Source organism: Scheffersomyces stipitis, chromosome 5 (genome assembly GCF_000209165.1).
Source record: "Scheffersomyces stipitis CBS 6054 chromosome 5, complete sequence".
Lineage (NCBI taxonomy): Eukaryota > Fungi > Ascomycota > Pichiomycetes > Serinales > Debaryomycetaceae > Scheffersomyces > Scheffersomyces stipitis.
In genome coordinates, this window is record NC_009045.1 from 551,716 (window position 1) to 566,653 (window position 14,938).

At 41.0% G+C, this 14,938-nt stretch overlaps 2 protein-coding genes across 2 annotated transcripts; both read left to right on the top strand. All coding sequences in view use genetic code 12, as the record gives it.

Moving 5' to 3' along the window:
- Positions 1-4,476: 4,476 nt before the first annotated feature.
- On the top strand, positions 4,477-5,589 carry URA4 (Dihydroorotase; the record flags this gene model as incomplete). Its single annotated transcript, XM_001384733.1, has 1 exon — positions 4,477-5,589. One exon carries the CDS (start codon positions 4,477-4,479, stop codon positions 5,587-5,589), a length of 1,113 nt encoding a protein of 370 aa, XP_001384770.2.
- A 1,858-nt stretch (positions 5,590-7,447) lies between these two features.
- Positions 7,448-14,101, top strand: GIT2 (glycerophosphoinositol permease; the record flags this gene model as incomplete). The annotated part of the gene is made up of 3 exons (XM_001384734.1): positions 7,448-9,266; positions 11,369-11,373; positions 14,066-14,101. The coding sequence occupies exons 1-3, from the start codon at positions 7,760-7,762 to the stop codon at positions 14,099-14,101; spliced, it is 1,548 nt and encodes a 515-aa protein (XP_001384771.2). The 5' UTR covers positions 7,448-7,759.
- Positions 14,102-14,938: the final 837 nt, after the last annotated feature.

The window sequence follows — 14,938 nt, forward strand, 5'->3', positions numbered from 1 at the left end:
TCAATCGTATTAAATTCCTTGACATTTTACTTATTCAAGAACTACGTCTCGCATCAGAAGAAGCTCTCACTCATTTCCGCTTCCACCTCTCTGGAAGGGGTCTTCAATTGATAATTCCATACTACGGCTGCTTAAGTGCAATTGTTATTCAAAAATCGATTCTCAACAAGAAAATTACTATTCTTAGCAACAATTCCATTTCCATTGGCTCAGATACTGATAGTAGAACATGTGATGTCGACTTCATGATTGAAGGACACTCCTCACCCTATACACTTATAAATATGTATCTTGAACCTGGCCAAGCTGGCCCTCAAACCCAAATGATCACAAAAATCAAGAATTATATACGTTCTCATCATAATTTCACCCAGCTCCTTGTCGGGGGAGATTTCAACCATGTTCTTAACCCTGATTTGGACGCTTTCAAACCCCACTCATCCTGGCTTAGAGAGGTACAAATTCGTGTTGCGTTCACTGAATTCTCTAGTGTTTTCAGCTTACTTGATTGCTTCAGACATTTACATCCAAATGAAATACGTTTCACAAATAATGTCAGGAATGGACTATCCCCAAGGCGTTTAGATCGCATCCATATTAACTCACACTTACTACCAAATCTTTTATCATGTGACATCCAAACCATCATCAACAACTCAACTCATGATTCAGTCAGTCTTACGCTTCTTCTTTCTACTCACCCTCAAATCGTTTTCGGAACATCCCGTAAGAATTTTCCTGCTTACATTCTTTCCGATCCTTTCGTACTTGAGTCTATCTTACTGATACGTCATCTTCCATTATGTAACCCTTCCATTGAATGGGACATGTTATTAAAAGAAATTGATGAAAGGGTTCATATCCTTCATCGATATCTTGTACATGCTTTTCCCCGATCCGCAAAACCTAAACCAGATCCATCAAAACGATTCATGAAGCCGGTCACCGACTCTATAATCACATGTCTTACCAATGCACAACGTGAGACCGCCACCACCACTCCCACTATCCTAAATTTGGCATACAATTTCTTCGCTAAACTCAACCGACCTCCTAAAAATATTGATCTATCCGAACAAGATTTCTTCCTTCTTGATCTTCCCTTTCGGCTCACCACAACCCAAAAGAATGACCTTGAAACTCCTTTTGATGTCAAACAACTTGAATCTACCCTCAAACTGGTTAATTTCAAATCAGCACCAGGAGACGATGGCATTAACTTCCAGGTACTTCGAGATCTTTGGCCAATAGTTGGCAAACCTCTAACCGAAGTCGGTAACCACCTCATGTCAGGCGGAAAATTACCAAACTCCATGAAATACGTTAACATCATTCTTCTTCATAAAAAGAAACGGTCTGACGCTATCGAAAATAAAAGACCAATTTCCTTAATATCAACAGGATTGCGTCTTCTTTCCCTTCATATTAATCGTTGCCTCAATAAGGTCTCTGACACCTTGATTGGACGCGATCAAGCTGGATTTATTCCAACTCGCGATATTAATGAAAACATATTCAATCTCCGTGCCATTACTGATCATATCCGGAAACACAATGACACCCGTTCTTATGACGAATATACCTCTTTGGTTTCGATCGATTTTCACAAGGCTTTCGATAGTATTCACCATCCCTTTATTCTCAAAACCCTTAAACAGGCCAATTTTGGGCCTCGCATCATAAAATTTCTTATGGCCGTTACCACCCAACAATACGGTCAGCTCTTTATCAACGGCTTCAAAAGTCGGTCGTTCCCTTTAACCATGGGAACCCGACAAGGCAACCCTGTTTCCCCATTTCTTTTCAACCTTGTTCTTGAAACTTTTCTAGTTCGAGTACATTTTTCATTAACTCACTTTATTCTTGATCACAACCTTTGTGCGGAACGTCATTTCACATACGCAGCATATGCGGATGATGTGATTATCTACACTCATACCTTCTTCGACCAATTTTCACTTCTCATGCTTTTAGGAGAATTTGAACGTGCCTCCTCCCTACGGGTAAATCCCAATAAAACCATTGTCTACTCTCTCACCAATCAATCTCCTCCTGACTATTTAAGACATCTTCCTTATCCGGTACAACCTTTTGATCCTGATAAGTTTAAATATCTAGGAATTCCTTTTGCCCTATCAGACTACGACAACAGCTTATCCTCCCCATGGGGCAAACATATCGGATTCTTACAAGCCAAAATTCGCTCCACTCCAGTCGATGACATTCCTATTGCCCAGGCTGTTCAACTCTATGGCAGCTTTATCTTCTCCACCCTCTATTTCAAGGACATTCACTCTCCACTTCCTTATCAACTTATTTCCTCGCTTGAAGATACCATCTGTAACAAATTTCGATTCAATTTACCACCCTCGATTCTTTGCAAACCCCTCTCCCTGGGTGGATTCGGAATGATTAACATTCATAATCAACTTGAAGGAAAACGGGCGGAACAAATTTTTAAACTTCTCCACACTAGTGACAATTTTGAGTTCAATGCCATTAAGATCGCATTACAAAAAACGCTTGACCGCACCCTCAGAGGTACGATTGATCTTTACTGTACTCCTTCTCCCGGCAGACCCCTTCGTCACTTCCATTATCCCTGGTACAATTTTATCTACGGTATGGAAAACCTTGTGGTCGATCTTTATCGGGACACTCTTCGACGTCTCCCAGCTCCAGCACGGTCTTGGTTGCAGGCGTGGTTCCGTCTCTTCTCTACCGTTCATTTCTCGAGTTACCACCTGGCCATTTATATTTCTCCTGCTGAACTTTCTCAGCTTTATCTTCCTCGCCGGTCTCAGGACACTATCTCCTTCATGTGGGAGAAGGGCCCCAAATCACGTCCTCTTGACCCAGCCACTTCATTCCACAGTATTTCCAAGAAACTAGTTGATAAGACCCCGGTTATACCATCATGGCCATCACGACTTTCCAATTTTCGTTCCCCCTCTTACCGAGACTGGTCCACCTTTTGGTCCAAACTTGCCTCATTTCAGAAAGGGTGCCCTGGTGCTTTACAACCCTATCATCTCTTCATTCTTGGTCGGCTTCACTACCCCCATTTTATCTCTCAACCTAATCCCGGGAACTGTTTCCTATGTGGACAGGTTCCTGATTCCATGGTTCATGTGATCTTTGAATGTCCTGTCACACTTCATATTTGGAACTCTTACTCGCTTCCCCTTCGCTCCTTCTCCTTTGTGATTGCCAATCCTCTGATTGATCGATCTTCTGCGTACAAGATCAACGAGTATATTGATGGGGTTCTTTCTCTACGCTTCCGACGACGTACCTCTCTGGCTCGGCGCCAGCAGATGGACACGCCGGCACTAGAAGAATGGATACTCGCCAATTGTACGCTTCGTTAATTTATGTCTTTATTCTCTAATTTTCTCCTTCATATGGGTTTTTAGTGAGTATACTGACTTTGTTCAGGAGTCTCACACTGTCAAATTGATTGCAAAATTATCAGTTTTTCGTGCTTAATTGCATTTTCTCCCTTGAATACTCTTTTCTTCAATAGTTCACTATGAAGTATTTCACTCAAGGCCCAATAGGCCCCTATATATTTCTCGTATGGTTTACATAGGTTTAATATATGGTGTATTCAAAAAAAAAAAAATATACAGGAACAATATGGATTTTCAGGTTTTTTTAGCATTTTTGCAACTTCCTTCCGTATGGAATAGAGGATGTTTTATATACTTTGTAGTAGATACGTTGGACTTTAGTCGTAATACATGCCATTTCGTAAAAAAAAGTAAGTCGCTAAAAGTAAGTCTAGACGTCTTATTTAAAGATTTTTACGAGTCCGGTAACTTATGCCGTTGTAAAGTTTTCTACAGTTTTCTAAGGATATCACACAGTTTTTAGGTAATATAACCTGGAGGTATTTATCTATGGATTTCCTCCCCATAGGTGTGGAATTGAGGAAGATCTTTGTACTTTGTTGTAATTTGGTTTGACTTTAGTCATAATACATGCCAATTCGTAAAAAAACCTTCATACTCTGTAGACAGCTATAATACTACAGGTTTTCGGTTGATTCAATCATCTTCTGGGCGGAGAATGTGCTAATTCAGAAGTCTTCGATCTGCTGCCATCGCAAGTCTTCTTCAAGCTGAGAAATATTGGTTTGTAGTATACAATTCGCATATAAAAGAAGAAGACATGGGAGGGAAACAGCTACTTGAAAGAAAGTCGAAATAGTCAACAATTTAAGATTTCATTTCAAAGACAAATTCATGTACTTCGGTTACAAAGAGTGGTTATTGTCAACCAATGGTTACTTGTTTCTAGGTTGCGAAATCGGTCCAATCTATTTTCTTTTTTACTTGCTCGCACGAAAAAAATATCTCCATCTTTCAGATAATGAGATTGGAAAAAATTTGAAAATTTCGAAGACTGAATTCTTCGTAGAGCATAATCAAGTAGAACATCACTACATTCTCCTACTATTATAATAAGAAAATAATGTCTGTACCTACTGAGATTGAATTAGGAATCACTGCTGATTTGCATGTTCACTTACGTGAAGGTGCCATGATGGAGTTGATCACTCCTACAGTAAAGCAGGGTGGATTTTCCATTGCATACGTCATGCCCAACTTGGTCCCTCCAGTGACTAGTATTGAGAGAGTGACTACCTACCACGAACTGTTGAAGAAATTGAGTCCTACCACGACCTTCTTGATGTCGTTCTATTTAAGCAAGGAATTGACACCAGAGTTGATCGAAGAGGCAGGCTCTAAGAAGATTATCTATGGTATCAAGTGCTATCCTGCTGGAGTCACCACCAATTCTAAGTTTGGAGTTGATCCCAACGACTTTTCATCGTTCTATCCTATATTTGAAGTAATGCAAAAACATGGTTTGGTGTTGAACATCCATGGAGAAAAGCCTGCTGTCAAGAATACTACGCAATCTGAAGAAGATGACATTCATGTGTTAAATGCGGAACCAAAGTTCTTGCCTGCTTTAAGAAAATTACATCAAGATTTCCCCAAACTTAAAATAGTGTTGGAACACTGCACTACCCTGGACGCAGTGGCATTAATCAGGGAACTCAACAAGGATACGAAGCCAGAAGACGAGGTGTATGTAGCTGGCACAATTACTGCGCACCATTTGTCTTTGACAATCGACAATTGGGCTGGTAATCCAATAAATTTCTGCAAGCCAGTCGCGAAATTGCCCAAGGACAAGCGAGCTTTGGTTGAAGCAGCAACTAGCGGAGAAAGATGGTTTTTCTTTGGGTCTGACTCAGCTCCTCACCCAATCGAGGCCAAGAGCACTCATGTTGGAGTCTGCGCTGGTGTTTATACTCAAAGTCATGCACTTGGCTACCTTGCTGACGTATTCGAAGAACTGAACAAGTTGGAAAACTTAGTTAAATTTGCAAGTACAAACGGTCTCGGTTTCTATGCGCAACCACAAATTTTGGAACAGGCTGCGAAACTTGACAAACAAAGGGCGTGGGTAGTCAAGAGACCAGTACAGGTACCGGAAGTGATTGCCAACCTGCAATTGAGAGTGGTTCCATTCAGAGCCGGAGAGACATTGAACTGGGCTGTGGAATGGAGATGAAATTGCAAACGAGTATTCGGTTAAATGGACAATTGCGTATATGCCAACAACGGTCTAGCTACTGATGGAGCGATGAGGTGTCCATCGCTTGTAACGCCTGTAGAGAGTTGAAACTGCAAGAGCCCACGATGGCAAAAATAACAAGATCTATAGACTTTACAGTTCGGGATCTGTTCCGCCACGTTAATTATTAGCTTAGTCAATCTCAATAGTCGACATACTATAGTGCCACGGTAAGGCTTAGGATTTTTACAATAGCTCTGTAGTGTAAAGGTGCCAAACTCAACGCCTAATGTAGAAGAACACTACAGTAATGTAGTTGCAGCAAGGGAAGGGTAAATTTGGAACTGTATTTTTAGTCCGTATAAATATGCACATCCCAAAAAATAAATAGGGACTGTTGTAATCTGCAGTTTCTTTAATTTCCCCCTACTAGTTAAACGCTCAGGCCCACGTTTTCCCCTGGAGCACTTTTGCGTCAGAAACTAAATAATGGCAGCCTATTCACATATCCAGGAGGCTCCAAGTCGAGGACTGTGGCCGTCTCCTTATTTCAAGATTTCTTGAGATATCCGAATGCCTTGAATGTGGAGTTATTTTATCACGGAAATCAATGTTCGTAATGATATGACTACTACCAGCGGAGAATCAGAACACAAAGTGCAGCGAGAGATAAGTCTCCACTTTTTTGTAGTGTTTCTCGCCGAAAGCACACGACACTGAACACTTTTCATATGGGGTGCAGGCCATGCGATGATTGGAACGAAGCAACCGCACACTAGGAGGGGCACTTGAGATTCACTACCATTAACAAAGTCAAAAAGCCTCCCAAAGGGATTTCATTTCTAGATTAGGAAAGTAGAAGAATTCATTCTACGAAGTCGACCAGGCACCATTGGTTTACAGGAGGTTAGGAATGCTGAGTTATTGCATTTTCACTTTAAGGTTGGTTGATTCGATCTTCAGCAACAGTACACGACGTGCATGGCACCTGTAATGGCTGGTTTAGGAATGAAGATCCACACCCTCGTGCGCTGCAATAGCATTTGCGGAGCTTTGCTCTGTCGAACGCCTGGACTGGTTTCGTAATGTGAACAGCATCAAGCTGGGGCTATCTGTGACACTGGAGATGGGCTGAAAGATAACGGAGAGATAGCAGTCGGAAATATACGCCCACCAATAACTGCGCACACCAGGATTCGTGTATTCCCACATATCTCACTACCACGGACGGGGTACTACAGGCGATGAGCTTCCCAGTTAGACTAGAGGTCTTGTGATGAGTGAGCCCTTTGGGACACCTGTAGAGGTGTAAAAATACCAGCATATGTTCTCTGCCACTAACGTGCCGAAGAAGTTTTCACCACATTATTATTCCATCGTCCTAAACGTATAATATAATTTAAGTAAGCAACGTGCATGGTGGTCTTTTTCCGAGACACCGTATATTGTCTAAATACTGTAGGGCTTATGTAAAGCTACTAAATCTGATAAACACGTTGGTCTCGAAAAAAAGAAACTATACCCCAATCAAATAGGTAGGGTGGACAAAGAACTCACCAATTAAGCGTGCGGCCATACGAGATTTGAGCCTGTTCATAAAGTAGATTCACTAGAATGTTCATCGTAGCCAATCTGAAGAGAAATCTCTTAGCTAGTATTTGGGTAAGTCAGATTATATCATCTCTTCATTTTATTGGCTTACCCGGAAAATGCTATCACACTCCGCGTGCCAATCAAGAATTTATTACCCGCTGAAACCTGGCACTGATGCAGTAATTTTTTGCCGTACCACTAATTTTTCAGCGATTTTTATTTTCTGTATCTGTCTAATATAGGAAAATAAATGGAGTAACATACAGAACGGTGAAGGTATCAAAGCGGTGGTATCTCCAGAGCCATATCCAGGAGTGGAATATATAACTAGGAGAAGATTTCCAACGTTTTCGAAAAGTTTTTCAATTTGAAACCCATTATCATTACGATCAGAATATCTTTTCTACTAACTTCAAGATCTTTTGAGGTTTGAATATTTGTTTCTGTGCGTCTCTTGTTAGTTTGACATCCAAACCTTGGCAACTTAATTCTTGTCATTGCTGAATTCTTGGTTTCTTGGATTTGCTGCCCTCATTAATATTTTTCTTGCTTGATTCATAACTACTCATAAACGATGTCTTCGAGAGATTTGCCAAAATCCTTCAGCGATCTTGCGTTTGGATGGACCAGACACTTGGACAATGAAATTACAATCAATAAGTCCAGCCAAGAGTTGCTGGACAGAGATATGCAACCAGATGAAGTTGAAAAGGAACACAAGGTCAAGATGAACAACTTGTGGCCAGCTTTCTGCTCTGGTGCAGGTCTTTTCTCAGATGGTTACGTTAATAACTCTATCGGTACAGTGTCCAGTGCTTTGAAGACTCTTTATCCTGTCGAGTACGGCCAGTCACATGCAATCTCCAATGTTTCCTCTATTGTTTTCGTTGGTACAGTTGTTGGTCAATTAGGTTTCGGTTACATTTCTGACAGAATTGCTAGAAAGGGTGGAATGATGATCGCCAATGTGTTATTGATCCTCTTCACCTTGTTGTGTGCCGTAGCCACCTGGGGAGCCCATGGTTCTGTCGGGGGAATGCTTGCTGCTTTAACCGCTTTCAGATTCTTCTTGGGTATCGCCATTGGTGCTGAGTACCCAACTGCATCAGTCATTGCTTCTGAATTTGCCAATCAATTGCCAGCCGGTAAGAGAAACAGATACTTTTGTTGGTTCACCAACGCCATGATTGACTTAGGTTTCGTCGTCTCTGCCTTTGTTCCATTGGTTCTCTTGTGGATCTTCTCTCCACGTCACTTGACTGCGGTATGGAGATTAACACTCGGTTTGGGTGTCTTCCCTCCTCTTACCCTCTTCTTCTTGAGAATGAAAATGTCTAATTCTGAATCTTTCAAGAAGATGAACATGAATCACGTTAAGACCTACCCATACTTTTTGATTCTTAAGTTTTACTGGTTCAGATTGACCATTGTGTCCTTGATCTGGTTCATCTATGATTTTTCGTCTTACTCTTTTGGTATCTACTCCAGTTTTATGATTGGTGCTATCATTCCAGACGGGGACCTCTACAAGACTTGGGGTTGGAATGTTGTCTTCAACTTATTCTATATGCCAGGTGCTTTCTTGGGTGCCATTGCTGCAGATTACTTTGGTCCACGTTTGACTATTGCTTTTGGAACTGGTATGCAAGGTGTCGTTGGTTTCATTATGGCTGCTTTGTACCCAAAATTGAAGCACCATGTTGGTCCATTTGTTGTTGTCTACGGTATCTTCTCCACTTTGGGTGAATTTGGTCCTGGTGATAACATTGGTTTGTTGGCTGCTAAGACATCTGCTACTCCAATCAGAGGTCAATACTACGGTATTGCAGCTGCTATTGGTAAGATTGGTGCTTTCGTTGGCACATATGTTTTCCCAATCATTATTGACAATGCTGGAGGTTCGGACACTGACAGGGGTAACCAGATGCCATTCTACGTTTCCTCTGCCTTGTGTATTTTCTCTGCTATTTTGGCTCTCTTCTTCTGTCCATCTGTCGGTCAAGATGCAATCAATAAGGAAGATGAAGACTTCAAGGAATTCCTTAAAGCTAACGGTTACGATATCTCCCAATTGGGTGACGGTGAAGTTGTTGAAGTCGAATCCTCTGAATTCGAAGAAGACCTCAAATTCAAGAAATCCCCAGTCAACGTTCAAGTTGAAAAAAAGTAATGGTACGTTCGCTTCTGATACATTCACTTCTACGCTGATTAGTTTATATTATATAATAATTTGAATATTTTTAATAATAATGGTATATTTATTTGCAATTAATGAACGAAAGAATAGACCACCATAAATTCTTGAGTTCTTAGACTTGAGTCATCATTGTTCTGAAACTTCTGACCTCACGCTTAGCATTACTCCGCACCATTGACAGGTCTACGGAATGCCCCACAAATTGCGTTTGCCAAAACAAGCAAACATTTGTACAATCGCGTACCTTATGAAAGGATAGGAATGGGCAACAGAAAACCGCCTCGGCTGAAGTTTTAAGTTCACTAAAAGAGCTATTAAACAATCACTTCCCTCTTATAATCCCTTGTAAAACAATCCAAATATTAAACGGTCATTCATCACAACTATTAAGTTGATAGCATCTTGAAAACACATTTTTGATATATTTGATGGAGACTCTGGTGCCAGGGTTAGCATATCATCGATTTCTGTTAAGCATTTGTTGTCGAATAGGTAGGTCATTGAGCTTGCCCTTTATTGCCCTTTATAGCGTGCGCAGCGACAGAAACACCGCCAATAAATTGGCTGCATTTACCATCTCAACTTCGCTACAAATCCAACTAAAATAGTGAGTAGAATCTGCTTAGACTAAGGTTATCAATTTTATATGCTCAACAAGTTTATATCGAACAGAGAGATGTAAATTATCATCAACTAATCCTTTGAATTAGAATATCCCAATATTTTTATTGTAGTATTGAATTCATATGCTTTTAGAAGTACCTAAGAGGAAAGCTTACGTCTAAAAAGAAGAACTGAATTCGGAAAATTGGTTGCAAATTGATCAAGATCTAAGATCTATTTTCGAAAAACGAGAATCCTATTAGATTTCAGCTAGAGCGCATGGTGAAAGTCTCTGTCTGAATATCAGTCATCAGCCAAAGCTATCATTCTTCCAAACATAGTATCCAGAGTTGGAGCGACTGCTTCAGGAACATATTGTAGGCAGTGGGTTTAGTGCGAGGCTTTTCTGTTTGAGATCGACTATGTGAAAAATCCTGCTAAACACTTATCCTGACAAGGTGCAGAAAGCAGTTACAATCTTATCCTCTAACCCCAGAATTCACAATTATGTACAGGATCGCCTCATATAGGCAATTAAATGCAACTGACACTAAAACATTGGATCTGGTCCCTTGAGATTCCAGCATTGTCAGTTGCAACTAGTCAGTCTCTGGGAGGAGCCTTCGGTGAGGAATACGCTGTAGATATTATTACCTACGGTCAATTGGTCCAGCGAATTGGTTTAAAACTTGCTAAATATTTATTGCACTACAATGCGTTTATCCACCTTCTCCATCTTTTTCAAATCCGCTCGTATTTTTTGAGTCCGAATGTTAGCGAAACTAAAAGTGGAGACGGAGAATTGAACACCCTAAAAGCAACCACTGATCAATCAAGGCTGTTAATTTAAGCGAGTGGTAAAAACTATTGAAGTGCTGGCTTACTAGGATTGCAAAAACCCCTTTAAATAGAGTTATGGCCGTCTCAAAAAGCAGTGGAAATTGGTTGTAGACCTACGCTGTGTTAGAAACAACCATCATCAAACATGTCTACCTCCTTCTCTAGTGACGATAACAAGCCACATGTCACTCATGTAGACGTTGAATCTGAGTCTTATTCGGAAGATAGTTCATCCGAACCAAAGATCTCTCAAGAACACAAGGACTATTTGATTGCAAGGCATGGAACTTTCAATTTGCTGCCTTTGCCATCCATGGACGATGATGATCCACTAAACTGGCCCAACTGGGACAAGAACTTGCAATTGGGTATCATTGTATTTCATGGTTTTCTCACAGTGTTCTATGCTTCCGGAGTAGTAGCCGCTTTTGCCAGGTTGGCTGAAGAACTTGGCCAGCCGTTGTCCAAGATCAGTTATTTGACCAGTTCCCAGATCGTAGTATTAGGTATTGCACCACTATTTTGGGTTCCATTTACCAACAGATATGGTAAGCGGAATATATTAATTTTTACTTGTTTGATGTCAACAGTGTTCAATTTGGTTTGTGTATTCATCACTTCCTACGGACCCATGATTGCTATGAGAGTTCTAGCAGCTTTTTTCTTCTCGGCTGGATTAGCCATAGGGGGTATTGTCGTCGGTGAAACTACTTTCAGTCATCAAAGAGCTTCTAGATCCGGAATTTGGGGCTTGATGGTCAACCTTGGAACTCAGGCTGGACCTTTGTTCATGGGCTTTGTTGCTCAACGCCAACCTTCCAAATATGTCTTTGTCGTATTCACTGCTACCAACTTTGCACTCATGTTGCTTTATATATTCTTTGGTAGAGAGTCCCTTTACAACTACAATGACAAGTCAAGAAATGTTACAGGACGATATGCGCTGCTTATGAACTTCAAACCTATTATTCCTGAAAGAAGAGTTGATGTTGCAGCCATTTTTGAACCTGTGAAATTGTTCAAGACCTGGAAAGTGACTGTAGCTGCTGTAGCTTATGGGGTATGCTTCATGTTTGACAACGTAGCCACCAACGTAGAGTTGCCCATTGTTATGGGACAAAAATTCCAGTTGGGGCCGCAGGCAACTGGACTTCAGTTTATATCATTTATGGTTGGTTCTCTCCTTGGTGAACAATGTGGAGGCTGGATGAGTGATAGATTTATGATATGGGGAAAATCTCGCAATAAGGGAAAGTCATTCAGATTATGGCTAGGATACCCTGGGTTCATCACTTCCATTGTTGGTTTGATAGTGTATGGATTTCAAATCCAGAAGGCTGTAAGTTGGGATATCACTCCCTTGGTAGGTTTGGCCATTTGCTCTTTTGGTATGCAAGTTGTGACTACAACAATGATTGCTTTCTCTATGGACACCAGGCCTTTGATCCAAGAAGATGTAGCTCTTTTCCTCACTGCTGTGAGACAGACGCTTGGCTTCATTGGCCCCTTCTTCTTCCCAAAAATGTATGATACACTCAGATTTGATGGAGCCTATGGTTTAATGGCTGCATTGATTTTCATTTTCGCCATGGTTCCTGTGGTGTATCTTCATATTGTCGACTCTCGAGACGACAAAAGAAGTTAGGGAACTGATACAAAAATAAATAGTACTAGCATAATATCTATTACTACCATTATGACTCGGCCCGTAGTATTATCCAATACATACTCTATAAACAGACCCTCCCTATTGTACACTTTACTATGCAAAATATGCCGTAATTATAGATATTATTACTAGATATCATTGATCAGCTTGACCAGGATATCACCTAAACCCTTTCTGGCATCACGACCACCAGAAGACACATCGGCTCCGAATCTAGACAACGGCCATATCACAGTGACAACTTTCCCCACAACTAGACCTTGGCTGATGGGGCCAAAGTTGTTTGAGTCTACAGAATGAAATGTGTTATCTCCTTCGACCCAAAGGTGGTTCCGTGGAACTCTAGCTTCATCTCGAGGATACGGGGGGTGTTTTGGTTTAACTGTGTCACCTTGCAATCCTACTACTCTTTTGGTCAAAACCTTTTCCGGGTCTGTGGGCGAACGGAACAAGATGATGTCACCTCGGTCGAACGAATCGGGTTTCTTGAGGTTGTACTTTCTGACAAGAACAATGTCATTTGTCGTGGTTTCAGTTCCCGCGTTAAATGTCGGGGTCATGGATGAGCCTGTAATCTGATAAGGCAGAAATACATGATTGGAAAATGAGTATAGAACAGGAAACCAACTGAGTGTAAGAAGAGTAGTTTTCACTCCGTATGGAAGGGACGACATTTTCTTCAAGGACGGCCGAAACGAGCAACAATAACTATTGATGTCAGGTTCTCGGAAAGAACTGTTAATAGAAGTATAACTAAAGATTATATATAAAGGTTTCCTACTTTCGCATTCTCTTCAAGTACTTCATTAGAAATCCGCATTTCCCATAGTTAAAGATCCACATCATTTTTCCTCAGCACTTCATATAGATAGAAAATCATACAGTGAAAAATCGCTACGAGGCTAATACTTTGCAGGCTCTTTATTCGTACATATACTATCACGATGGCTCCACAATCCGGTCTCCTCGACCAGATCCTCTTGGAAGACATAGCTCGTTACTGCCCGCAGCAGTTCCTAGCCTTCCACACATGTTTGTCCAAAGATGGGGATAATCCTGAGTCATGTGTCCAAGAGCAGTTTCAACTAGCAGGCTGCATCAAGAAAACAGTGCCGTCGTTCCAGAAAATCCAGACGGTTTGTGCTGGGAAATTGCAGGCGTACGAGGCTTGTCTCAGGATGTCGGGAAACGATACCAAAAAGTGTGCCTCGGACTTGCAACTGTTGCGGGATTGTGCCTTTGGGACGCTTGAAAAGTGAAAAGCTATATCTTGCATTTCGATATTGCTGGATGACTTAACCTAGACTTAACTATTTTAGACTTATGTATAGTAAATTAGATAGAGCTGTATATATATAATACTACACTACTTGTCGATAGGACGTCTGTATTTGAATGCTAGGTTTTCGAGCCTGATATTGGAATTGAAGTTGTCGGTGATCTTTCTGAGCTCCGGATGGTCCATATGGGACTCTTCGATCTCGTGTTCGTGATGGAGCAACTCGTGTTCAATGTCTTCCTTGTGCTTTATTAACACGTCAGGATCGTTTTGGGCGTGGTATTTTTTCCAGTGGTGTTCTTCATACTCGCTTTCAAAGTCTAGATGATGTCCCTGTCCATACCCAAAATCTGGCAATTGTCCACCATTGTGAGTGAAGTCTCTCCATTCCTGGATTGAAACCTCACCATCTTGGTCTGCGTCGAGCAATTTGAGAATGGACTTCACTACATGCTCTTTGGCCTCGTCCGATATCACCTCTTTGTTGTGATCATGCTCTCCCATTCCCGAACCATCACCTACTACATGTTCCCGCAATAATCCATACAAGTTAAGAATATCTGATCTGGACCACAGATTCTTGGCCTGAAGATCGTGAAGACGGAAAAATGAGTCTGCATCGTAGGTATTCAAGCCATGTTCCTCAAGCATGTGCCAGTTCTGCCACGTAAGATGCTCTGGCTTCTGTTTTATGGCATTGTCGTGAGACCCATGGGCAAAGATGGCAACAATGAGCGATGAAATCGTATATATTGAAGAAATTCTCATTGTCAGTTTCTAATAGTAATGGCTGAAATAACACACGATGTAGTTCTTATTGTTTTTACAGCTTCTATTGCTTATCTTGCTGCAATTTTGTGAATTTCAAGGAGTGAAGAAGCAAATGAAAAATTGGAAAATTTTCAATATCAAACAAATCCATATGGATTAACAATCGTTCGTAAACGTATACTGTCCTACGACCTCCAGAAATAATGAGATATTCAAGGATATCCGCCTATTCTAACAAATTGCTATCAAGATAGCCCCTATTGTTTAATATTTTCAATAGTCAAATTGGTTTAAAAGGAGATCAAGAACATTATCCAATCTGGTGCGACACAGATGTCGCGCTTCCATAAAACTCGTCATATTAAGCGCAGCCGGTTTTATTATTGGGGAAGAT